The sequence below is a fragment of the Eumetopias jubatus genome, unplaced genomic scaffold (genome assembly GCF_037043125.1).
Source record: "Eumetopias jubatus isolate StellerSeaLion01/CBP00866 unplaced genomic scaffold, mEumJub1_p1.0 scaffold_6, whole genome shotgun sequence".
Lineage (NCBI taxonomy): Eukaryota > Metazoa > Chordata > Mammalia > Carnivora > Otariidae > Eumetopias > Eumetopias jubatus.
The window spans coordinates 29809316-29836429 of NW_028274812.1; the positions used below are offsets into that span (position 1 = coordinate 29809316).

At 35.4% G+C, this 27114-nt stretch overlaps 2 protein-coding genes across 4 annotated transcripts in view; one reads left to right on the forward strand and one right to left on the reverse strand.

Annotated features, from left to right (window-relative positions):
- Positions 1-27114, forward strand: part of HBS1L (HBS1 like translational GTPase) — an 85650-nt gene that overhangs the window by 19789 nt on the left and 38747 nt on the right. The window lies entirely within an intron of this gene.
- On the reverse strand, positions 17891-18205 carry LOC114225642 (large ribosomal subunit protein eL37-like). The gene has a single exon (XM_088024247.1). The coding sequence runs from the start codon at positions 18185-18187 to the stop codon at positions 17936-17938; it is 252 nt and encodes an 83-aa protein (XP_087880373.1). The 5' UTR covers positions 18188-18205; the 3' UTR covers positions 17891-17935.

A 27114-nucleotide genomic window follows, 5' to 3' on the forward strand; every position in this document is an offset into this window, starting at 1 on the left:
CAAACCCACCTGAGTTTTTTCTGCTTCTATATAGTTCTTTGCCCCTGCCACCGCCCCCTTTTTTCCCCCTGGCTAATCATACTTCAGGTTGTAGTTTATATATCACTTTACTCCCAATCCTGGGGAGGGGAACCTTTATATGCATCCAGGTTCACTGTGTTCCTTTTATTACCATTCCATGTAAAATTACAACCTCCCTCCCCAATGCAGATAGTCCCTTTCCCTTGTGACCCTGCTTTATTGTTCCTCACAGCACTTCAGTATCATCTCACATTGTGTGTGTATGTGTACACAGTTATTGTTTTACTATCTGTCTCCCTACTGATCCCCATGTCCCCCATGCAACTGCTATGGGTGCAGGGATTTTATGTGTTCATTGCTATCTCCTCAGCTTAGAATATGTCTGGCTCATAAATATAGGAAAGGGTTTAAAGTAGAAAGGGAGTGTCACTCTTAATACAGTCCCACGTTCTTGCTCCCTACAGGAAACTGTAAATAAATCTGTAAAAAAAGTCACTTCTTTTTTATTACTCTTCTAGAAACTTTACTTGCATATCACTTATATGGACCTACATATGTATCTTTAGACAAATGGGAAGATACATAACATTTCTATAACTGTATCATTTACCAAAGCATTTTGCAGATCTTTCCTTACCATTTATATAGAGATCAATCTCATTCTTTTCAAAAGCTGGTGTAGAATTCCATAATAGGGTTGTACATTAAACAGCCCTTGTCTTGATACTCAGTGTTAAGTGTTTTCAGATGCTATTGCTAATGACTCCAAAATGAACATCCCATGATTTTAGAAGTTGAATTTCTAAGCCAAAAAATATATACTTTACATTTTTGATAGATACTACCTAATTGTCTTTAATAGAGGTTGTACCGATTTCCTTCTCACAAGTTTGTCAGTGTTTCTCTTCAGATTCTCAGATACGGTTATTACTCTTTTTGGTATTATATCAACCTGATAATTAGAAAATATTTTTTTATTTATATGTCTTTAATAGAGTAAAGGTAACTGCTTTATTGTATATTTAAATCTGTATTTCTTTTTCTTGGAACTGTACTCTTAATCTTTGCCCATTTTTCTGCTTATTATCTTTCATAATGACTTTTTGTGTGTGTGTGTGTGTATACATACAATGCATGTATTGTATACACACATGCATACATACACATGTATTTAAATGTTAAAGAAATTAGTCCTTTGTTATATGCATGGAAAATACTCTTTCTGATTCCCAGCTTGTCGTTTTTATAACAGAATTTTAATACATTCAAATGAATCGATCTTAAAGGTTTTTGTTTGAAAGTTCTGTTCCACTACAAGATAATTTTTTAAAACATTATTCATTTTTTCTAATACATTTGACAGATTCTTCTTCTTTTTTTTTAAACATCTTTGAATCTTTGATTCAGCTGCCATTAGGGAGTAAGACAGGAATCCAGTTTCTTCACCAGCATCTTTTGTCTTTCCAACAGCTGGATTTGTAATGGTGTCTTTTGTTGCATTACATATCCCTTTTCTTTCTTAACCTTATTTGAACTGCCATCTTTGACATGCACTAAGTTCTTCTCTATTTTGGGACTCTGCCATTCCATTTCTTTGTCTTGTTTTATGCCAGTATCAAATTTTAATTAGTGTAGCAATTATTACACAATTTTGATTATGTTTTGTAGGCTATCTTGTTTCTTCTTTCCTTTTTCATAGTTTCAGTGAGTTAGCTCATTTGATTATCTCACTTGGAAACAGCTTGTCAAATTTTCTGAAAAAAATCCAGTTATAATTGTTACTGAGATAGTTAATGTTACCAGAAGCTTTGTGGAGAAAATATACTGTCTTTATAGATGGCAAAAGGCTTTTGACATTACATTATTAAACATCAAGCTTTAAGATTTTCTAGTAGACTTGTAATATTGGAATGATCCTAGTTGGTCATGGTAGATTGTACTTTTAATATGATGGATTTTATTTGCTAATATTTTATTCAAGATTATTCCATCTATTCATAAATTTAATTTGCAGTTGTGTGTGTATTGTATGGGTATATGTATGTGTTTGGGTTTTGGTTTCTCTTTGTGATGGTTTTATAGAGTTGCAAAGAGCATTGAAATTATTCCTTTCATCATAGGATTTATCTTTCTCAATATTCTACGGTCAGTTTGAATGTTTTGTTTTTCTTAGAAAACCATCTTCATCCAGGTTGACAAATATATTTGTTTAGCATTATAGCAAACATTGTCTTATTTTTTTTTTTTTAGATTCTAATATGCAGTTAAATCTCTATTCTTATTTTATTTAGTCATTTTTGGTAGTTTTATTTATTTAAGTAATCTCTACAACCCACATGGGGCTCAAACTTAGGTCCCCGAAATCAAGAGTTGCATACAGGCAGGCAGGCACTCCAATCGGTATTTCTCCCCTCTACTTTACTCTTCCTCTCTGCCTGTTTTTTTTTTTTTTCTCTCTCTCTTTTTTTTAATTACCTTTGTTTTTTTCCCTGAAGATTGGCTCCTAGATTAATAATTAACTGTGCTGGTATTTATTTCATTAAATTGTGAGTTTGTTTATTACCAAATCTGTTTTCCATTTTTTTCTACCTTTGTGAGTGGAACTTAACATTTAACTTAAATGCATTTTTAATTCTTTACCTTAAAAGTTAATTTTAATTTATGAGATTGCAAAGACAGAAAAATTCAGAAAATAATGTAGCAATCACTTGTGGACCCATCATTTAGTTTCAGATCTCTATTATAAGAAATAAATTGTTAGATCGGAGTCCTAGCTCCACCGTTTCCTTGTTCCTCCCCCACTACCTTGTAGTAGATATGCATTGTTCACATTCTGTCTCATTTACTTAGGTCTCTGAAGTTATAGTTTTCCTAGGGATACTGCATTTGCTGTGGCTCATGGATTCCTTTAGAATCATTGTTATTTTCTGGGTTCTTTTAGAGTTACTGTTTCTGGATAATTCACAGTTTTGATTTTGATTTCCTTTTTAAGCCAAGAACCTGAAAGAATCTTAAAATTTCCAGCTTGTGGGAGTTTTGTATTTGTTTTTGTAATGATTACTGGTTTCATTGTACTTTTACCAGAGAATGTGGTCTGTGCCCTTTACTTATTGAAGTATATTGAGGTTTTTCTTTGAGGCCCAATGTAGTTGTAGAATGGTTTCATAGGCATTTATCAAGAGTATGAATTCTGTCTGAAGAATACAAAATATGATGCATTTCTGTTACTTTTTTTTGTTACTTTTTATTTTATTTATTTTTTAAAAGATTTTATTTATTTGAGAGAATGTGAGCAGGAATGGCAGGGAGGGGCAGAGGGAGAAAAAGAGGGAGAAGCAGACTCCTCACTGAGCAGGGAGCCTACGTGGGGCTCCATCCTGAGACCCTGTGATCATGACCTGAGCCAAAGACAGAGGCTTAACTGACTGAGCTACCCAGGTGCCCCTTGTTAGTTGCTTTTAAAATTGTTACAGGGTTCAGTATTCTTACTTAAATTCTGTTTTCTTAATTGGTGGTTATAAGCTGAGAGAGGTAAGTTAAAATATAATAAGACCCTGGCATTTTATTTCATCTTACTACTTACAGGTGTTACCCTATGCCTTTTGATAGATAGATACATGATCTTCCTGTGGATTCGAAGTTTTCATTAATGTAAAGTTCCTCTATGATTTGTTTTATGCTTTTTGACTTAAATTCAATTTGCTTAATGTCATGATTGCTGCTTTCTCTAAGTTCTGTTTGTTCATACTTTTGCTTTCAGTGTTTTGAATCAGTTTGGTTTAGTTGTGCCTCCTGTAGATGTGTATAATTGCGTTTGTCAGAGACTGTTGTAATAGAGTTTTTCTCATTTATGGGAATGATAGGATAGATAGAATGCTTTCTGTGATGTGTGGTCTGTATTTTGATTTGGTGTATACTCTTTGATAACTTGGAGATTTGTACTATCTTTGTGACATAGTAACATACTTCAACTTTTTAAATTTGCCAGCCCTGAAAGGTAGGTGTTGATTTCATTATGAAAGATGAAGAAATTAATTTATACTTCACCTCCACTCTGTTTCTCTTAATTTTTGTTTATATTTTAAGTTCTTATTTATACCTTTTATAATATGTTTAAACTTCTACTAACTGAATTATTAACCTTAAATTATTATTTAAGGAGTCCTGGATTTAAAAGTTGAGCTCAGCAAAGTTACCCTTTCTCATACTTGCCCTCTCTCTCTTTTTGTCCTATATTTTTAGTCATGTTATTTATTGCCAGGATTTATAGCATTTTTATTTTATTCTGTATTCAAAACTTCCTTAGTTTCAAACCAATCGTAGTTATTTTAAAATAGATTTCTCATGATTGGACTTCTATTTGTATAATTTGACTTTGACATCTGGTTTGACAGATCACCTTCCCCTCCTTGCAAAATATTCATGTGTGAAATAACTTCCCAAATTTTTGAATATATGAAAGTGATTATGTGGCCTATATTTGCATGACAGATTGACAAATAATGGTTTTGGGTCCCTCTTTCTTTTGTGGAGGGCTTTGCAGACATTGCTGTACCGTTTTCTAGTGTTGTATGTTGCTAGCTAGTCTGATTCTGCTGCTTTTAGTGTGGCCTTTATTTCTCTAGTATTCCCCCCCCACCCCGTATTTCTGAGTTCTGCAGGCTTGCTTTCTAACTTTTTCTCCTGGTGTTTTTATCATCTTCTCTTTTATCCTTAGTGTTCTGTTTCTCTCTCCTAACCCCTCCCCCCCCACCCTATGTAGGTGTGTGTGTGTGTGTGTGTGTGTGTGTGTGTGTGTGTGTGTGTGTTTATGTTTTGGGAGAAAAATGGGATAGAAACTAGATATTATTTCCTTAAAGCACTTGATCAAATTAAACACTCCCTTTTCAACTGTAAAACTAGACTGATTTGAGAGACTCATGAATAAGGCAGACATTGTATCAAAGATTTAAATGCTTAGGTATAATTATTCCACTATCCATATCGACTTGACTTGATCATGACATACCGCTGAACAGCATAGAAGGAAATCTGTTTCTCATTTAGAGAATTTTTTAAGTTTTTGTACTTTTAGAATTTTGGAATGAGAACTTAATACTTGTGTGAAAATTAGCCTTTTATTATGGTGTAATGAATTAAAACTCTGATGTCTAAAATAATGCATTAAATGTTGATGTGTCTCCTTAATTTGGATAACATTTGAGTTCATTTTGTTAACATGTGTAATATGGAAAATCACCAATAGCAAATATAAATGACCTTCAAATGGGTTATTGTCTAATTTTGTTATACAGTAACATGAGTGGACTGCTAAAAGAGCATATATTTAGGGAGTAAAATCCTGGGACAATCTTTTAGTTTTCTGATGGTGTTTTCCTTGCTGCCTTAAATCTACCAAGAGAGAAAACTCTCTAAAACTGAGTAACACAGACTCTTTTTTTTGTTGTTGTTACAAAAACATCCAAATTGAAATACATATAGTATTGTTTGAAAGGAAAGTTCTTGGCAGAAAAATCTTAATATTTATCTTTAGAACTGTATAATTAGTCAACTTGGAAGAAAAATAGCTTTTCACACAATGGATATTATTGTGTGAGGTGAGGTTTAACTCTTTAATGGCTGTTGAGGCTTTTTCTAACATTCGATTTGTTTTTTTAAGAAAACTAGTTGGCCTAAAAAAAAGTAAGCATTAAGAAAAATAGTTGGTCTACAGATCTGGTAAAGGAATCATATGTAATTTAAATTTAACAGTTTTTACAGTTCTTAAAATTGATATTGCCATTGCCTTACAAATAAAGTGGGCAGTAATTATTTAAATTAATTAGTTCATTCAAAGAACTGATTGTTTAAAAGTGTTGGAGGCTTTGGATAAATATATTTCAATAGTGTACTTTACAGTTGAGCTACTGTTTTTGGTACAGTTTGTCTTAAGTAATATTGGCTTGCCCATACTGTTTAGAAATCTATATTCATTTTCCTTTCCCTTTGAATTTCATCTTGTTTTCCCTTCATTGGGAAAATAAACTCTAATTTTACATAGTAAGGTTGTATTTTCTAGCATTGCTTTGCTAGTTTTATAGTATTAATACTCTATTAAACAGTCTTCGTTATAGTGTATCTGTATTCTCCTGTTTGAATGTCTGTAAAATATTATTTATAACTATACTCAGTGATTTTCGTATTCTTGAGTCTTAATAGTAGGTTGTTCACTAGAGAAGGTACAAGGAATTAAAAAAAGATAAAAGCAGAGTTGTAAACGCACCTGCACAGGATCGTTTTTTTCTGCTTCTTCATTGTGCTGTATTTGTCTTTTCAACATTACCTGACTAAATGGAAGAGAAAGTGACATTAGATTTTTAGGAGATGCAGCCGCCTCTTCCTTCTCGGGTAGAGCATATTGTGAGTATTTTATCCTTGTCCTGAAAACAAATCCCAGTTTTAATTTGAAAAGTCTGTATTACAAAGAAGACTTGTTAGTATGAGATGTTATGAACACTTTTATATGAACTTTTAGTAATGTGCGTAAATCATTTTACTTTAATCCTTTGTTGTAAGGAGTTTAAAATAGGCATATTCATTTTACTTTAATCCTTTGTTGTAAGGAGTTTAAAATAGGCATATTTAATTTAAACTACAGTATTTTTGATGTCCCTTTAAAATATCTTTTCCTTTGAAAAACTTTTTCACTAGTTTATCACTAAGTAATTTTATTCAAGCAATTAGAAGAATCTTACACTTGTACAGAAAACTTCAGAATTAATTGACTTTCTGCTTTAAAATTATGTGGGCTTTTGAAAGGAAGTGGTTTATTTCACTGAGAACCTCATCTGGTTCAGAATGTTTTCAGATAGGTCTTAAGATTCTCTTTGTATGTACACCTACACTGGAAAAACTTAAACACTAATTGCTTAATTTAAAAATGATTTGCTCTAGACTCTCAAAACAGCTTATCTTCTTCTTGATAGAGCCAGTACCATGTAAGAATTGCATGAATGCTAAATACGGAGTTTTCTCTTAGGCCTAATTACTTTTTTTTTAAACCATAGAAATAATAATCTGATTACAGGTGTATACTTTCATGTGTCATTCCTAAGCAATTCTTTTAGTATGTTTTTGAGTGCTTAATGTATGTACATACTAAGCATTGCTAAGTACTTCAGCAAGGAGTAGAGTGGAAGCAAAAGACAAAATTCATTTTAGCCAGTATCTAATTTTCATGTTCACTTTTTGTCAGAAAAGCGTGTGGTAGCCTTTGGAGACATAGATCTAGGTCACAGACTTTCCCGTGAAGCTTTATAGTAGTTCTGGTATTCTCTTGGTCATCAGGAGAATCTGTGAGTTAGGTGGAAGAAACTGAGGCCTAAATAAAATAAATAATTTGACTTAATTTCACATGAGTATTGAGAGCCAAATTGTAACTCAAACTGAGTTCTTTTGAACTCCAGTGCTTTTTTCATGGTTATATGGTACTTGCAACAAAGTTTTATATTATAATAATTTAACCTTGTTTGGAGTTTGTTGATAAGTACCTTAAGGATAAAATTAAATCCCTTGTTAAGGAAATCAGCTTTATCATCAGTGAGGTGTTCAAAAATTACTTTCAAGTATTTTTTCTGGCAGTATGACTTAACTAAGAGACGTGGCATTCATGTATAGAGAATTGGTATCAATTTCCAAATCCTTGCAAACGAGCAGTCCTAAGAAGTGAAGCCTTTTTCTCATTTACTTAATTTTAAATCACTTTGTGGTCTTCCATTTCTTGAGCACCAATTCTGTTTGATTTAAAATCTTTTTTTTTTTTTTTAGAGTATTTATTTATTTGACAGAGAGAGAGAGTGTGCACATGCAGGTGGAGTAGCAGGGAGAGGGAGAAGCAGGCTCCCCGCTGAGGAAGGAGCCAGATGTGGGACTCAATCCCAGGACCCCCCATTATCCAGAATTGAGTTATTAGCATATTGATGCATTTAAGCAATAACAGTAGACAATATTAATGAACACTTATATGCCGAATATTGTACTTTTTATCTCTGTTGTCTCCTTTAATGTTAACAATAATTATATAGAGTAGGAATTTTTTTTTTTTTTTAGATTTTATTTATCTGAGAGAGAGAGAGAGCACATGGTGGGGGGCAGAGGGAGAGGGAGAAGCAGACTCTCTACTGAGCAGGAAGCCTGGCACAGGGCAGGATCCCAGGACCCTGGGATCATGACCTGAGCCGAAGGTAGATGCTCAAACCACTGAGCCACCCAGGTGCCCCATGTAGAGATTATTTTTATCCTAGTTTTACACCTGGAGGATCTGAACCTCAGAAATAACTAAACATCTTGCTCTAGGCCACAAAACTAGTACATGGTGAAACCAACATTCCGAGTAAGATGCTTCTAATACCAATGTCCTTCTCTGTTTTGCACATTGTGTACCTGTTGCTGTATGTAGAGAATATTAGTTTCTCTACTGTAATTTCTTTTTTTTTAATGAGACCACACATCACTTTTTAAACACATTTTAACTGAATCATATGCTCTATATATGTTAAAATTTTTGTTCAATTTTTAAAAAATTTGTTCAATTTTATTTTTAATTGGGGGAAAATACACATAACATAAAGTTTACCATATTAACCATTTTTTTTTATGCACTCCCATGTTTATTGCAGCCTTATCCACAATAGCCAGGGTATGGAGGCAACCAGGTTAACCATTTTTAAGTGTACAATTCAGTAATGTTAAGTATATTCACAGTATTTTGAAACCAATTTCCAGAACTTTTTCATCTTGCAAAACTGAAACTCTGTACTCTTCATTTTCCCCTCCCCCTGCCTCTAGCAACCATCCATAGACTTTTTTTTTTTTGTATGCCAGCAAATTTAGGTTTTCATAGTATTCTGTTATTTAATCACTTACTCTAGGAACATAAGGTTTTCAATTTATTATTACAGAAAGTGCTTCAGCAAACATTTTGTATATTTGTGTGTTTTATCAATTCTGTTATAAAAGATATTTATAGAGTAGTAGTGGATAGAGTAGCTGGTTAAAAAGTTATGGGCATTTTTAATGCTTTTGCTACATATTATGAAGTTACCCTTTAGAAAGGTTGTACTAATTTACTTCTTACATTTAATTTTTAATCATCATAACATTTCTAATGTTATTTTATAAAGGATAATTATATTTCACTGATGGATTATATATTTGTATTAAAGCTTTCTTTCATTAATAGAGTGGATAAGAGTCAAAGATGGTGACTTTCTTATGCCATTTTTGGGAGGCTTGCTGTGATGATGGTCACCTATGTGTTCCTGAAAATTTTATCTGTGTTGCATTGTGCACGCTGTTACATAGGTTAGCATTGTATAAAATACCACTTATTCTTGAGAAAACAGTACCTTAGAAGTTTCTCTGATAAGTAAAATAGTCCATGATGTGCTGTTGGCACAGTGTATGGCACATAGAAAATGCTCACCAAGTGCTGACTGCCTTAGTTCAAAGAAATGAGGTGCTCTTTCACTACCAACTAAGGAACGAGTGCAACTAAAAGGTGATTATATTAAAGTCTAATGCATTAGGATGCTTAAATGACTTCTGACTTTTTTTTTTTAAATCAATTAACATAGTGTATCATTAGTTTCAGTGGTAAGTTCAGTGATTCATCAGTTGCATATAGCACCCAGTGCTCATTACAAGTGCCCTCCAGCTGCTGTCTTTTTGGGCTTTTTTTTCGTCCTTCATGATGTTTTCATATAAGCCACTTTGGCTTTTCTCTCTACTTAGCCATTTTTAACAGCTTGATAGAGATTCTTCTATGTATTTATTTTCACATAATATGTAAAAACACACACACATACAGGGATTTTTCATTAATGTTCTATTAAAATACTATAATTTCATTTTCCTTATAATACATTGTCAGCTAGGATATTTCCAACTTACTCTTTTGGTGATTTTATGTTATTCCGTGATGTGGCTATGCTACAATTTAAAAATTTGCCGTATTGAAGGACATTCATTTTATTTCCAATTTTTGTTTCTGTGAACAGCGCTGTTTGTAGAACATCTGCAAACATATCCTTACAAACCAGGGCTTTTGATGTTATGAGATAGATCTCCTGTAGCAGGATTGCTATGTTGAAAGGTGTATTGTTTGCTTTAAATAGGTATGGCCATTGCTTTATTAAAGTTATTATGGTTCATCCCTTTTCCAGCAGTAGGTATTAGTACTTTTCTTGATTTTGGACAGTCCGACAAGTGAGAAGTTAATGTATTCATTGTTCCTTTATTTTGCATTTCTATGATCATTAATGAAGTCAAGTATGTTCATATATTCATTTGCCATTTGAACTTGTTCTGTGGATTGCTAATTGTATCCTTTGCCCATTTTTAATTAGGTTGTCTTTTCCTTATTAATTTGAAGTCTTAAATTACAGATACTAATTTTTGAAAAAATTACTGAAGTACAGTTGGCATACAGTGTTGTATTAGTTTCAAGTGTACAACATAATGAGTCAACAATTCTATACATTACTCAGTGCTCACTACGATAAGTGTAATCAACATCTGTCACCATCTGACATTATTATTGACTTTATTCCCTGTGCTGTCCTTTTCATCTCCATCACTGTTTATTTTACAACTGGAAGTTTGTACCTCTTAATTTCCTTCACCTTTCTTCGCCACCCACCTCCCCTCTGGCAACCTTTGTATCTGAGAGGTTTTTTTTTATTCATTTGTTTTTTAGATTCCACATATAAGTGAAATCATGTGGTATTTATCTTTTCTCTGACTTAGTTCACTTAGCATAACTTTCTCTAGGTCTATCCATGTTGTTGCAAATAGCAAGATTTCATTCATTTATTATGGTTGAGTAATATTCCTCTGTGTGTGTGTGTGTGTGTGTGTGTGTGTGTGTGTGTGTGTGTGTGTATCACATCTTTATCCATTCATTGATTGATGGACACTTGGGTTGTTTTTGTATCTTGGCTATTGTAAATAATGTTGCAATAAACAGCGTGGTGCTAAATCTTTTCAAATTAATGTGTTTGTTTTCTTTGAGTAAATACCGAGTAGTGGAATTACTGTATCATATGGTATTTCTATTTTTTATTTTTTGAGGAGCCTCCATACTGTTCCCCACAGTGGTTGCACCAGTTTGCATTCCCAACAACTGCACAAGGGTTCCCTTTTCTCCACATCCTTGCCAACGCTTGATATGTCTTATCTTTTGGATACTAGCCATTCTGACAGGTGTGAAGTGATGCCTCGTTGTGGTTTTGATTTGCACTTCCCTGATCATGAGTGATGTTGAGCATCTTTTCATGTGTCTGTTGGCCATTTGCATGTCTTCTTTGGAAAAATGTCTATTCAGGTCTTCTGCCTGTTTTTTAATCAGATTGTTTTTTGGTGTTATGTGAGTTCTTTATATGTTTTGGATATTAACCCCTTATTGGATATCATCATTTGCAAATATCTTCTCCCATTCAGTAGATTTCTTTTTCATTTTGTTTATGGTTTCCTTCACTGTTACTTTGGTGTAGTCCTAATAGTTTATTTTTGTTTTTGTTTCCCTTGCCTAAGGAGACATATCCATAAATATGTGGCTAAGTCCAGTGTCTGAGAGAGAAATTTTTTTAGTCCTATGCATTGTAAATAATTTTCCCAGTCTTTATTTTCTTTATCATCTCTTTTTCTATAGAAAAATTTAAAAACTTTATGTCACTCTATCTGTCTTTTTAACTTAGTAGGTTCCAGTCTTGGATTTAAACCATCCCCCCTCAAAAAACTCTAGGTTATAAACATTCTAAATTTTCTTTTGAGAGAATTATATGAATTTTTTTATGTTTGACTTGTAATTCTTCTAAAATTTATTTTTGTGTGGTGTGTAAAGAAGGGTCAAACTATTTTCTTCCAGATTTTCAATGCATCAGCTTTTAATGCTCTGATCAGTAGTGTGTGGTATAGTAGGAGGGGTTAGTAGCTCTCAGATTAGATCGGTATTGTTTTGCAAACTAGCTCTGTCATTTGTTATCTGCATGACTTTGGTTGACTGGATTTTTCTGAGGCTTTCTTTAAAATGGCCATAATGTTATCTACTTCAAATGTATTAAGATTTATTTAATCCAGCTTCTGCCATATAATAGTCTGTTAAAATAGTGTGGTTTCTCTTATCTTCTTCCTTTTACTAATTGCTTTAAAATTCATTACATTTGTTATCAGGGAGTTATTTCTGGATATGGGTAATGTTCGATATTACCAGGTCTTCTTAAATCATTTGGGAATGATTCTTGGTCCCACATATGAATTCACGATGATGTCAGCAGTTAGTATATGACCTTTTGTATATCCTTTTAAAACTTCATTTTTTGTTTTAGGATTATTCAGTGCAGTAGCCTCTTCCTGTCTTTAATACCATGTTCTTGGAAGATCCCAAAGGTAGAATTTAGGAAAGAAATTGAAGACTAGGTGGAAATAAGGATTAAGTTGAACCTATGTAGGCTGGGGTATGTGTGCATATGTGTGTATTTTACAGTCATTAAAATAAAACAGTGTGAACAACACCTAGTTAATGAGAATATTAATGAAATTTAATACCTTTTAAATTTGATTAATACTGTTTAATTTTTACTTACCATCTCTTTTTAAGTTGGACCTCTTTCTTGAAGTTTTCAGCAAGGTTCTTGTAAACTTTTTTTCCTTATTTCAGCTCATATCCGTACTATGAGACTTTGCCTCTGTCCAAAAGTTTAGTGTTTTTCTGATTTTATGACTGAAAGTTGATTCTCACTCTTAGTTTCCACAGTAATTTGGAGAAGAGCACAGGTACTTGTGTAGATTGCTTGGATTTATATTCCATTTGAACCACTTATTAGCTGTATGCCTTCAGCAAATTACTTAACCTTGTATGTCATAAATTTCTCATTTGCAAAATTAGGATAATAATAGTTCTTATTTTTTAGGGTAGTTACGATGTTAAATGAAGTCATATATTAAGCCATTATAGCATGTCTTGGCACATAGTAGGAACTCATTAAATTTAGTTATTCTGCATTGTTGAAAAAGTGTTTCTCAAATATACATTCATGCCTAAATTTAAGACGTACTTCGAAGTATTAAGAAGATTTGTGAGGGAGAGTCTCAAGGGTAGATAGTCCCAGGGATAGGAATATAGATGAGGTTTCTCAGGGAGAGTTTAGAATAAGTGAGAGGTCTAGGAAAGAATGGTTAGGGATATATATATATATATATTTTTTTTTTTGAAATATACAGTTTTATTCTATAAAATAAAAAGGCTTTGTTCCTAATTCTGGTCTAACAAAATTTTTATCACAGCAATATTACCAAAATGTAAATGGCTTTGTTAAAAGGAAAATTATTAGTAATGTAGTATTGTCTTTATTCCTTAACTCTTGAAGTAGCAAGAATTTTATTGCTATGGAATGGTTAATTCCATAAATTCCATAATTTAAATTCATTACATATATTAGATTTTAAATTTTGTGGATGCTACTTGAAGGTATATAATCTAAAGTAATATACAGATTGAAATCTATTCATCTAAAGTGTTTTAATTTCTAAAGATTGCTGGCTCAGCAATATTTATGTTGAAATCTGATCCCAATGAATATTTTGGGGTAAAACTTTTTCTTCCATTTGATAGCAGGTGGTGGTGCATGGTGGATTTGATGAGGCAAATTTTGCTATATAAAAGCTATTTTAAAGTGTAAAAACAATTCATACTGAATAAATCACAGTGCAGCTGTAATACTGAAGGAAGTGGTTTATTCTCTGTAACCTAGTTGATGTACTTTTTGAATGTACATCTGGTAACTAGAATTTAAATATGTAGTCAGATTCACTGAAATGATTTCGTATCTGAAGTAGTTGCTTTTCATTGAAAATTTAACACTGGTTTCTTTGAAATTTTTGAAAAATCTTATTTTCGTGTGTGAGTGTACGTACCTATATGTACTGGTGTATTTGAAACATTTTTAGGAACAATAATGACTGATAGCAAAAAGTATACTTACCTGGAACTCCCCCCCACCCAACACCCTTTTCTTTCTAAGTAATCTTAAATGTTTTTTAAACTCAAGGTGTTTTGATCCGAATGACTTTAAATTGTAAATTTTTCTTACATTAAGAGTCTGTTACAGATTTATTTTGAATGTTTCTTTCTTAACCTTCTAAATACAAAGAATTTCTCCTTTTGAAATCTTTCAGATCACCTATTCACCTCCTATTTTTCTCAATATCAAAGTGGTATATCCTTAATTAGAAAAAGGGGAGAAATCACTCATGATTTTCTTACACAAAGACAATACTTCTGTGTTTTGCCATATTTTTTTTCAATTTTTTCCTAGGCATATTTATTCTTTATCTTATTAAGGTTTATATATACAATTATTATACACACAATTTTGTATCATATATTTTCCTTCTTTATGTTTTATATCTGTGCACATTTTTTTTTAAAGATTATTTATTTATTTATTTATTTGACAGAGAGAGAGAGAGAGAGACAGCGAGAGAGGGAACACAAGCAGGAGAAGTGGGAGAGGGAGAAGCAGGTTTCCTGCCGAGCAGGGAGCCTGATGCCCCTGGGATCATGACCTAAGCTGAAGGCAGATGCTTAACGACTGAGCCATCCAGGAGCCCCTGTCTGTGCACACAGTTTTAAATGTAGAATCAATGTTTATATCCCAGTTTGATTCAGAGAATACTTGAAAAACATTGATTAAAAAATCGTGAAAAGCATTTTTATTTTAAAACAAAAAATAGTTTTACATCTTTATAGGTACTATTCAAATTTGAAATTACTTAATGCTATCAGGTAACAAGCTTACATTTTGAACATGTCCCTTGTAATATTTCCCATCTTTAGTTATGGATTTTACATGGGGAAAAACCAAACACACCTTGGTTATTTTTAATTGGGTTTAAGAGTATTATTTCCTAGATAACAGTTTTCATTAACTAGTCCCTATTTGATATGCCTGATAGTATTAAAATGTTAAAAACTTTTACAGTTGATATTATTTAGAGAATTATATGGGGAGAGATTTTCACTGAATAGGCTAACTAGTTATTTTTAAAAATAGGATTATGAGAGCAGGAACCTTAAAATGTCATCTGAACTAATTTCCTAACTTGAGGCAGATCTTCAAACATCTTTTTAGTTATGAACCTGAAACCAGTCAACAAGAGGTAGGTGGTTATAATTTGCAAAGAATGTTAATCTGGGCTGGTCAAATTGCTTAACTTAACAAACCTCACTTCTTCATTTATAAAATTATTTTTGTACCAGATAAATTATTCTCAGTTATTTTTCTGTCTCAGGACATCTGAGAGATACAACACTTTGTCAGCATCAGTATCTTCCAGTGACAAGGATTTTCAAAGGAAGAGGGGCAAGGATGGTCTTGTTCTTTCCATCCACCTTCTCCTCCCAAGCTGAGAATCATTGGCTTAGAGAATATGTTACTTTTTTCCATCTATAAAATTATGTAATCTTATTAAATATTTGAGTGCCTAGTATGTATGTACCAGGCACTGGACTGGATGTTGTGGAAAACATCAAAAAGTACTCTTCTGGAGCTCAGGTTGTTGGAGAGGTAAGGCACATACTTTATATTGATATTTTACAGTATAGTCAGAAAACAACATATGCTATATGAGAATATACAGTAAAGGTTTTTGACTTCAAGTCATATCATTTTGGTCTGGAGTTATCATTGCTAAGAATTTGGGAGTATCATGTATGACCTAAAATTGATAGCCTTATGCTATGATGTATGCTTTAGAGCCTAAATGTCACTTTCCCCTCCTAAAATCAGCATCAGCAAAAGGTTAAGGAATTAGTATGTATGTGTTTGTTATTAGGGGAAGACTAGCCTACCCTTCCAGTTTCCCACTGGAATTTAAAATTGTATCAAACAGAAACTTCTTTGGTAAGCAGGGAATGATTTAACTACTAGGCTCTAACCAAATAGATTCTTTGGGGATTTTGAAATGCAAACATTAAAGGAAATCAGAATTACTGATTTTAACAACTTACCTGAAGCATCTGAGAAGATACTAATGATTAACCTCACTAAAATCACAAAATCATGATCTTGACAAAGCGTTAACAGTTTATAGAGACACTTGATTGAGCAGTTTTTGTATACATTTAACTTCAAAATAAACCTGGTTCAATAATGTTGGGAAAATCAAGCTCATGAAGTTTGGAGGAGGTGCATCCAGAAACAGAAAGCACCCCGGAGAAAAGAAGCAAAATTTCCATTAATTAGGCATGTGATCTTTAGAAATCTACTTAAATTTTTCGTCTGTAAAATGAGGGACTGGACCACATGACTTCTAAAAATACAGCCCACAAAATTACCTGACTCCATGAATCTAGATTCCATGTAAGCATTCTACAAGAAATGTGAATGCTTATTTTCTGCCTGCCCCTTTACTAGTCTGAGTTCCTCCATTGCCTGCCTGCCTGCCTTCTCAGCCTTCCCTTTCTGTAAGCTACCTCATCCGTTCCCAGGTTGTAAGTTGCTTCCTGTGTTTATCCAGGTTTCTACCCAATTTCTCTTTGCCTTGAAAGAATCTCAGACACAATGTGTTCTATATTCATATCTAATTTAGAGTCCTAGGGATTAAGATCTCGATTTTTTGCCTCCCTGACACTTAATTCATCATCACGATGTATGGATGTATTTTCCTCTCCTGCCTGTTTCCTCTTACTCACTCCCTGTGCTATGGTCCTTGCTCAACTGTAGTCATAGCACTTGTCTCCTGCAAAATTATCTTTAATGTCCTTGTTTGTATTTTCTTTCAGTCTTGTCTGTCTACGTGTCCATCACATTTAGAATGAAAGTTACCTGAAAACAGAGACTGTTACTCATCTTTGTGTCACCAGGGCCAAGAACATGTTATAATTTAACTTGCAAAACTCTAAAGACTAGAGATAGTATCTAAGCAGTGTTTAAAAAAATAATTTGGTGGCAATCTCCGTCTATTTAGGAGGAAGCAGTTTCTCTATGGACTGTTGTAATTTTGACTTGATGAAAGGACCAATCAAGAGACGCAAGACCCTGATAGCAGATTTCTCTTAGTTTTCGGGAATGTGTTTTCTGTTTGGTGATGACATAACCATCTGCTCTTTCTTCCTTGCTGGAAAATTTGGGAACTGTTACTTGTCTCACCTGCCTACATACATTCAGGCATCAAGTAGTTCTGATTTTACCCTGTAATAGTTTAGATATCCCTTTCATTGTCTCCATCATTCTGATCTTGGTCAGTGCATAGAATTTCTTACACGTATTGGTACAAGTCTTCTGTTCTCTCTCCAGTCTTGCCTTCACAATCCATTTTCCATGCTGTGGTCAAAGTAGGTTTTTTTTTTTTTTTTAAAGCGGCCAAAAACATTTATTTGAGGTTTTAGGGATGGCAATCCTGGAGACCCAGAGTTAGCTGAAATCAAATGCTTGCTCTGAATTTGCCACTGGGGAGTGTAAGTTTATAGAGGCAAAAACCACAAAGTTACAAAAGTTGTTTAGAAACAATTATGATTGGGGCTGGCAGGGTTAAACTGACTAATACAAGACTGGCTGTTTAGCTAGCAGATACTACATTATCTCTATTTTAGTCCAAAGTAGAAGGCTGTGTTCTAGCAGGAGGTTAGCTGCAATTGACAAAAGTCAAAAGTTCTCTTTGTTCTGAGAGTTGAAGCAGGAGACATACACAGGCCTGGCTTCCTCAATATCCCCGGACCCTATTTTGAGTCTCTTTTCTTAGCAATGCTTAGCTTATTTTGGAATCATCTTTCAGAAGGGTTAAATAATAGGATTAATCAATTGTGTTAAGGGTTGAATAATAATTTTTTTTTTTTAAACCAGAACATTTATTGTGTGACTAATCGTTGAAATCCTTAAGATGAACTGGATGCTGCAACAGCTGCCCTCTTGGGCTTAGGTGTTGTTCCTTCACGGAATCCATGTCTGAATCTGCGGTATACAATTTTTAGGTGCCTCATTCGACTGGTCCCAGTGGTGTTTCGTCTTTTAGCCTTGGCACTCCAGTTATACTTTCTCTGGCGCTTGGCAGGATAGCCGCATTTGCCACATGTGGACTTCTGAAGGTGGTAGGCCTTCGAGCCACAGCGGCGGCACAACGTGTGCATCTTATTGCGACGCTTTCCAAACGATCTCGTTTCTGCGGCAGACCCTCACAACACGCGGGTTCTCATGAAAGGCGACACGCTCACTTTGCTGAGGTAGCTTCCAAGTCCATTCAGAGTAGGTTTTTTAAAAGCTCTGATATTTTACTCCAATACTTTTAGTGGGTCTTCTTATATTTCAAAATCAAGTTAAATTCCTAAATGCTATACATAGCCCTAAATGTGTTTCCTGCTTTTCTTACGTCTTACCCACTTAACCTCTTTTCCTGTGTCCCAGCCATGCCGATCTACCAGCAGTCATATTGTTTCAGGCATTGTGTCGTATCTCCCAATCCCCTTTTCCTTATTTTGTCCTCCCAAGATTCACTAGGAATATTTTAAAGGAAACCTTGCCTAATTCTTTCAGTGTGGGTGGGACAGCACCTTTCCTATACACTCATTGTACCTGCATTGTCGCAGTTCACATGGTAATATGTGTGTTACCTCTAGTAGACTTCTGTTTCTTTTTTTTTTTTTAAGATTTATTTATTTATTAGAGAGAGTACATGAGAGGGGGGAGGGTCAGAGGGAGAAGTAGGCTCCCCGCTGAGCAGGGAGCCCGATGCGGGACTCAATCCCGGGACTCCAGGATCATGACCTGAGCTGAAGGCAGTCGCTTAACCAACTGAGCCACCCAGGCACCCTAGACTTCTGTTTCTTGAGGATACGAATTAGGTCATTATTATTATTTCATCTGTTTATCCTAGTACCTAGCACAGTGTCACACAGTTGGCATGTTTCTTCTCCCCATCATTCATTAATTTGTGATTGCTAGAGTAATATGTGTCCGTGGATTCCCTGATATCAGATGAGGAAAATGAAGTTGATATTTTGGTGATATCAGAGACTCACAGACTATGCTGCTTTCTGGCATTACTATGCAGCACTGAATACTTAATATATGTCAGGCGTTGCTCTAAGCACTTCACGTGTATTGCCTTATTTAAATCTCGTAACATCCCTATCAGGTAGATTCTATTATTGTTATTTTGTAGGTAAGGAACCTAGGCACAGAAAGAAGTTAAATAACGCCCTGGAAGTCACATTGTTACTTGCAGCAGAGTCCATGTCTTACCTACTTTACCAAACTCTGAGTGGTAAATTGGAGGATTTTGACATGGAGTGGTTATGGGGGTTGGTTCTCTTGTGGGAACATGAAAGTGTGCAAATGTATCTACAGGTACTTTATTCTCTTGCCAGTTACACAGAGGACACCGGTGTTTCTACCTCATAGGCTGTCAGTAAATCTTTGTAGGATGAATCTGAGAGTCTTTGATCATCAGTGCTAAAGTTGGCTTCTGTGATTCCTGCATTATCAAGAAGGCTTGGCTTCCTTGTATTAATAATTTTCATGAAAATAATGGCATTTGCATGAACATGGAAATAGCTTGGGCCATGTCCATGGATGTGAGAAAACAAGAGTGATTTTGTGCCAGAAAATTCGAGTCCGCTTACGGGAGTAGTAGGGAAGAGATGAGTCTTGAAAGGTAAATCGGCCATGAGATCCTAAGGGCCTGACCTACGTAGATGGGAAAGGAAAGAAAATGAGAAATTTGAGAAATGTTGATGAGGAAAAAGTAAATAGAGTTAGTATTAATTGTATATAGAGGTTTTGAGAAAAGGGGGAATCAGAAATCAACAACTGTGGGGTTTCAAGCTTGATTGGACAGATTAAAGCAGTTGATCATTTTCTGGGCAAGAGGATGAGTTAGGAGATGATCTATGCATTTGAGATGGTGCTTGTGGGGTATAAAGTATGTATTTAATGCTTTTTCTAATAACTATTGAGCAGTACTCAACGGGGGGTGATTTTGGACCACAAGGGGACACTTGGCTATGTCCGTAGCCACTTTGGGGATGCTGCTAAACATCCTGTGGCGGGGGCGTCAGCTCTCCCAGCAGAGAAATTTCCTGCCCCAACTATCAGGAGTACCACGGCTGGGAAATCCTGCTCTAGAGCACCTGAGGCATGCTGGGTAGATTTTTACCATGATACCATTCAGAGAAGTCACATTGATAATCCCCTTTTAGTTTTCACCCTTCCTCCTTTAGAAATTTGTCAGCATAGAAAGAGCTGCCAGGAAATGATTGTTTGTTCAGTTCAGCCACCAGCAAACAGGTATAAATGATATACAAAGTATCAAATACTTAGGTTGCAGAAGTAGAGAAATACAAAATTTGCAGGAGCTTCAGTCAAGGAGCTTCAGAGTCGAAACAAGGGGATTGCCTAACACAAAAGGCAAAACTGTTGAGAGCATTTCTTTCAGCTTCCTAGTGCATTCTGACTATATAGTTGCCATTGAATGGCTGACTGGATGAACTTTGCACTTTGTTTCCAAACACGGATTTTTCAGTAGTGTGGCCTTCAGGATCATTGATGGAAAGAGTTTGGGTTGTGGTATGCTGATTCTACGTGTTACTGTCAAGGAGGATTTTACTTTTATTAACTTCTAAGAAAAATCAAGAGCGTCTCTGAAGAATACTGTAGAAAGAGGTTTTTAGTGTTTTGAAGTATTTGTTTTAATTTGTATGCTTTTCACTTCATTTAAAAAAAAAAGATTTATTAGAGAGAGAGAGCACACAAACTGGGGGTGGGGCAGCAGGCTCCTTGCTGAGTACGGAGCCCTACGCAGGCTGGATCCCGGGACTCTGAGATCGTGATCTGAGCTGAAATTAGATGCTTAACCAACTGAGCCACCCAGGTGCCCCTTCCCTTAAACATTTTTAATTATAAAATAATATAGTTGTATCACAGAAGTATATAAATTTTGGAAATGAAAGTTATTTCCTTTTTAATATCACTCTCTAGACATAATCACTTTTAAAAGTTCACTTCCATTCTTGTGGACGTTTTAATTGCCAAGAATATAGTGATATAGCATCTTTGCTATTTAATATTGCAGTTACTTTTTCCACTTAATGTGTCATGGTTTCCTTTTCATGAGTATAGGTTTACAGTTTATATCTGAATTATTTAGATGTATTGTAATTTGTTTAACCATTCCCTTATTGATTACACCCACCTTTCTTTGCCATTACAGACAGCACCACAGTGAACAATCTTGTTCATACACTGTTGCACAGTCCTGTTAATATATTTCTGTAGAACACACTACCAGAAGTATAATGTACATAGTAAAATTTTTTATTTTATCACATTTTCTCTGCCAAAAGTACACCAGGCTGTGCTCTTGCCAACAGTGTCAGATAACACTCTTCCTCTTTTCCTTGGAAACTCTAGATGCTAATAAAAAAGTAGAAATATTTCTGCTTTTTCTTCTGCTCTCTCCCCGTGTCCTCCCTCTTCCAGCACCTCCTCTTTTTAGTCATCTCCCTCAGTCCCCCTCCCGTTCGGGTCTCCCCTTTCCTCTGCTATACCTTTCTTTGACTTGTATATCTTGACCTGGTTCTTTTATTGTTCACTTTTTTCTTTTATTTTTTCTTTTATTTTTTTTAATAGTTGTTTTTTTTTTAATTTTTTTTAAGATTTTATTTATTTGACACAGAGAGACACGGCGAGACAGGGAACACAAGCAGGGGGAGTGGGAGAAGGAGAAGCAGGCTTCCCGCTGAAAGGGAGCCCGATGCGGGGCTCGATCCCAGGACCCTGGGATCATGACCTGAGCTGAAGGCAAACGCTTACCGCCACCCAGGCGCCCCTGTTCACTTTTTTCTTTCTGAATTGTTTTCTCTTGTTGGTTTGTAGGAGCTCTTTTATTATATATCTTAACCCCTTGTATATATTTCCCTACATACTTTATGTTTCCTTGTGGTATCTTTAATCATGGAGAAATTTTAAAATTTTTATATAAAACTTAGTCTTACTTAAACGTTATAAATATTTTTAAAGGAAATACATTTTTATTTATTTTTATTTTTTTATTTTATTTTTTTAAAGATTTTATTTATTTGACAGAGAAAGACACAGCGAGAGAGGGAACACGAGCAGGGGGAGTGGGAGAGGGAGAAGCAGGCCTCCTGCTGAGTAGGGAGCCCAATGCGGGGCTGGATCCCAGGAACCCGGGATCACGACCTGAGCCAAAGGCAGATGCTTAACGACTGAGCCACCCAGGCGCCCCAGGAAATACATTTTTAAAAGATTTTATTTATTAGAGAGAGAGAGAGAGAGAGCACACAAGCAGGGGGGAGGGGCAGAGTGAAAGGGAGAAACAGGCTTCCTGCTGAGCAGGGAGCCTGTTGTGGTTGTGGGTCTCTATCCCAGGACGGTGGGATCATAATCTGACCTGAAGATAGACGCTTAAACTGACTGAGCCACCTAGGTGCCCCTATAAATATGTTTTTCTATTTTTCTTCTTTATATTCATATCTTTGATCAACAAAGAATTTATATATAATACACCATAGACATATGATAGAACATTTCTTTCAAATGAATGGCCAATATTCCCAACAACTTGGAATAACCCATCCTTTTCCCACTGATTTGAAGTATTACTTTGTATATTCTGAATTTCTGTTTGTAACTCTCCATATATTATATATTTTTCTATATACTCAAATGCTATTCTTATGTATAAAAAATATAAATATATTCCTATTGGTCCATTTGCAGATGCTCTGTTCTCATTCATCAAGCTATTCTTATGCCCCATTTTAATTTACTCCAGCTTTATAGGAGAAGGTCTTGATACCTGGTAGTTCAAGTTCCCTTATTATTATTCTTGATTTAAAAATTTTATTGGTCATTCTCTCACATTTACTCTTCCAGATGAACTTCAGCATCAACCTGGCTTGTTTCTTCCCAAAGTAGTTCCTTTGGATTTTGTACTACTGGCTCATTCTTTTTGTTGTTGTTATGTACTCTTGAAACTTGCATGACACTTAAGCAAATTAAAAACAACAACAACAACAAAAAAACCCCAAAAAACCAAAAACCTGGGCTCAATCTAAAGGTAAAGTACACTTTTGTGTTACTGTTGGTCTATGACAAAGCCCAATTTTTTTCAGATTTTTTTGCCTGGTTGACCCTTAAATAGACTTTTTCTCAAATTAGTTTTGCCTCCTCTTTTTCAGGGTCATGTCAAATTTCATTTGTTGAGACTTTCCTAATAAGGTGCATACTTTGAATTCTCTTGCTTATTGTTTCTTTAACTCATCTCTACCACTTTTATAATTAACTCTCAGGGTAGTATATAAGCCCTTTGAGAATAGCCACCGTGCGATTGTATAGGTTGTATAGCCTTTGTCAGATCAACTGATACGGACCTCAGTTTTCCTAAAGTAAAGTGGATATAATTATACCTACTCTGCATGGTTGTTATGAAGGCAAAAGAGCATGTAAGCACCTAACAGGAGAGCATGCAAGAGTGCCCATAGCAGGGCCAGATTGGCTTTCTAGAATGCAGATCTCTAAACATTAGGAAGTGGCTGGTATTAAGTGCAAGTAATAGAGAGTAAATTGAGGTTATTGTCCAAAGAAGAGATTGAAGATAACTTGCAAAAGCAATAGAGATCATCTCATGTCTTCAAAATGTAAACTCTTAGGGGTTAATCATTAAACTCTATTGAATGTTTGTTGTGGGCAGAACACTTGTCATGTGTTGTGGACTATGTGAACATATGTATAAGACAGTTTCTACCCTCCCAAGAGCTGGTCGTTTAATATTGAGTGTGCTTTAAGACCAAAGGAGTAAATCAGAGGCAGGTAGATCTTGTGGATATGCAAGCTTAAGTTTTCAGTAAATTCAGGAAGAGTATGAAAATTGTGTGGTGCTGGGGAAATTGAGCTTTGTATCCTTTACAAAGGCATACACATTGAAAAAGATCTTCAGGACAAGGGGCCTAGATAATTTTGTATTTAAGAGAAAACTTAGACACTGCTCTGTAGATCTCAGTCGGGAAAGGAAGCAGTGGAGCCCCGGAGGAAGCAGCCCAAGGAATAACTACAGGGACAAAAGGCGGCTTTGCTTTAGAGATAACTGGAGTATGAGAATGATGAATTGGACAGGTAGGGTGAGATGATTAAGGGCAGGTCTTGCCACTTACTGTGAAGTCACTTAATTTCCTTGTGTCATTTTTTGGTCTATAAAATAAGCAGGTTAGGCTTCATCAACTGGATAAGTTTTTTTCCATCCAAATGAAAAATCAAAATGATGATCGATTCTCTCCGTCCTCCTAGAGACTAAACACTAGTCACTAATATGTGAATCTTCAGAATGCGTATCTTTTTGTGACTGGGTTTTACATGATACATGACTTGAGGGAGGACATTGATTATTTTCCTTTGGAATGGCACATTTTACTTTTACCTCCTAATGGGCTATTTGATTTGAAAATCATTTTAGTGGTTTGGGAGTCAGAGACATATACTGGACTAGAAATCATTTATTTCATTGTAACAGGTGGTCCCCCACTTAAAATGGTTCTTCTTAGATGTTTTGACTTTACAGTGGTGCTGGTGTGATACGCATTCAGTAGAAACTATACCTTGAATTTTTGAATTTTGATCTTTACACAGATGATAATGTGATGCGATCTTCCCTCATGATGCTGGGCAGTGGCTGTGAGCTCAGCTTCCAGTCAGTCACCTGATCACGGGGGTCAACAGCCAATATGCTTACAGCCATTCTGTACCCACGCAGCCATTCTGCTTTTCATTTTCAGTACAGTATTCAACACTTTACTAAAAAGTAGGCTTTGCATTAGATGAGTTTTCCCAACTGTAGGCCAATGTAAATGTTCTGAGCATATTTAAAGTAGGCTAGTAGGGCGCCTGGGTGGCTCAGTCGTTAGGCGTCTGCCTTTGGCTCAGGTCATGATCCCAGGATCCTGGGATCGAGCCCCGCATCGGGCTCCCTTCTCAGTGGGAGGCCTGCTTCTCCCTCTGCCACTCCCCCTGCTTGTGTTCTCTCTCTCTCTCTCTCTCTCTCGCTCTCTCGCTGTGTCTCTCTCTGTCAAATAAATAAACAAAATCTTAAAAAAAAAATAAAGTAGGCTAGGCTAAGCTGTGAAGTTCTGTAGGTTAGGTGTATTAAGTGCATTTTCAGCTTATGATATTTTCAGCTTATGATGGCTTTATTAGGACTTGACCCCACTGTAGGTTGAGGAAGATTTGTAGATGAGAAAACTGAAGCTAGCGAAATTAAGGGAACTGCTTAAGCTGTGAGGGAGGTAGTAGCTAACTAGTGGCAGAGCAGGAACTGGAATCCCCGCCTTTTTTCTGTGCAGGTATTCATTCCATACTGACATTTTTTGGGGCTTCCTGAAAATTTAATGCTCAGTTTTTTGAGGTGGTTATGCAGTGAATGAATTTCTAGTTGGTTGGGGGAAGATTGGAGAACACAGTAAACATTTCATATTTTTATGTGATGGGAGGATTCAAATACTCATACGTATCTCTTAGTGATCCGTGACTGGTTATTTTAGTTATTAGTTCACTTCTGACCTATTTGTAGATTTTGCCTGGCATCAGTGTGATGGTGATTATGAGAGGAACTTTGTAATGTGGTTGGATAAGTGGAAGTGTATCACATTGCTGTTGACAACAGCTCAGTGGAAAATTTACTGAATGTATCTTTTTTTCTTTGTGGATAACACCAAATTGAAATTAACATATTTCCAAAATAGCCCAAGTCAAGTTTACCTCTCAAAGGGAGGGTTCTAGAGTTGGAATTATTGAACCCCTTGAAATAGCATGCAAAATTTTGTGTGTATGGTGCATTTTTCTGGCAAGCGTGTCCCATTGTTTTTGTGAGCTTTTTCAAAGGGGGTGTGTGTGACCTAAATAAAAAGATTTCAGAACTACTGCTTCAATGGGTGATACTCAGATCTATAATACTAGACTTATTTTACTCTGAGAGAAAAAAGACTTTCACTTAACTGAATTTTTGAAATTCTGCATCTTGTGTTTGATGTCTTATAGATAAGAATCACTAGAAATGAAGAGAATATATTATTTATTGTATCCCCAGAAATACAGGATATTGTGATTTTTGTACTTTTAAGACCTTCTTTGTCATTTTAATTTAATTTTTTTTAAGTCAAAATTATAGTTTTTCAATGTACTAAATGTGTAGGAAGTGAGAATTAGTCCTGGCTAGCCTGGATTGAGACATTTCTGTGCTTTATGGGTTTTTTCCCCTATTATTTTGACAGGGGCCAAAATCCACCACTCCTCTTTTCCTTGTCTTAGGATGTCCTCCCTCCCTATACACGCCACCACCACCGCCACCGTCACCATTATCAGCAGTGCTGTGTGTCCTCCTTTTTTATCCCTCTCTCATCTCTGACTCCTCTCTACTTTTGCTATAACTCTGGAACTGCTTTTTTCATAAAAATCAAACCCCTCTGTAATTCTCAATCTGTTTTCTGAGTGGTGTTTCCACTTATTGCCTTACTTCACTTATATTCTCTCAAACCTCAGGGTCTGGAATGTCAACTTTGTTCTCTGCCTTTTCCATCCCATTATTCCTCCATCCTTTTTTTTTTTCCTGAAGTTTTGCTTCTTTGAAATTCCCGTCTTTTGCCAAAATCATCGGTTCATTAGTCCTCTCACTGCTATCATCTACTGAGCAACCTCATGTCCTCTTCTTTATTCATTGAATACTGGCAGCTGGCTTACAGTTTTCTTCTCACCCTCCGCTCTTGATCATAGTTTCCTTGTGCATCGATGTAGGAAAACACCAACAAATGCTACACCTGGACTTTGAGTTCCTTGACCACTTGATTTCCAGTGACCTTCGCCTCCTCAACAATTCACTCTAATTCCCGTCCTCCAGGATTGCGAATTCACAGTCCTGTTCTGACCACGACCACTTTTCTTGACCTGTGGACCTCTTCACTTTATCCCAGTGCATTAGTACTCTTCCTTTGTCATTTTATTTGTTCAATCCCACTTCGGATTCGTGATTAATAATTAACCCCTAAGAGTT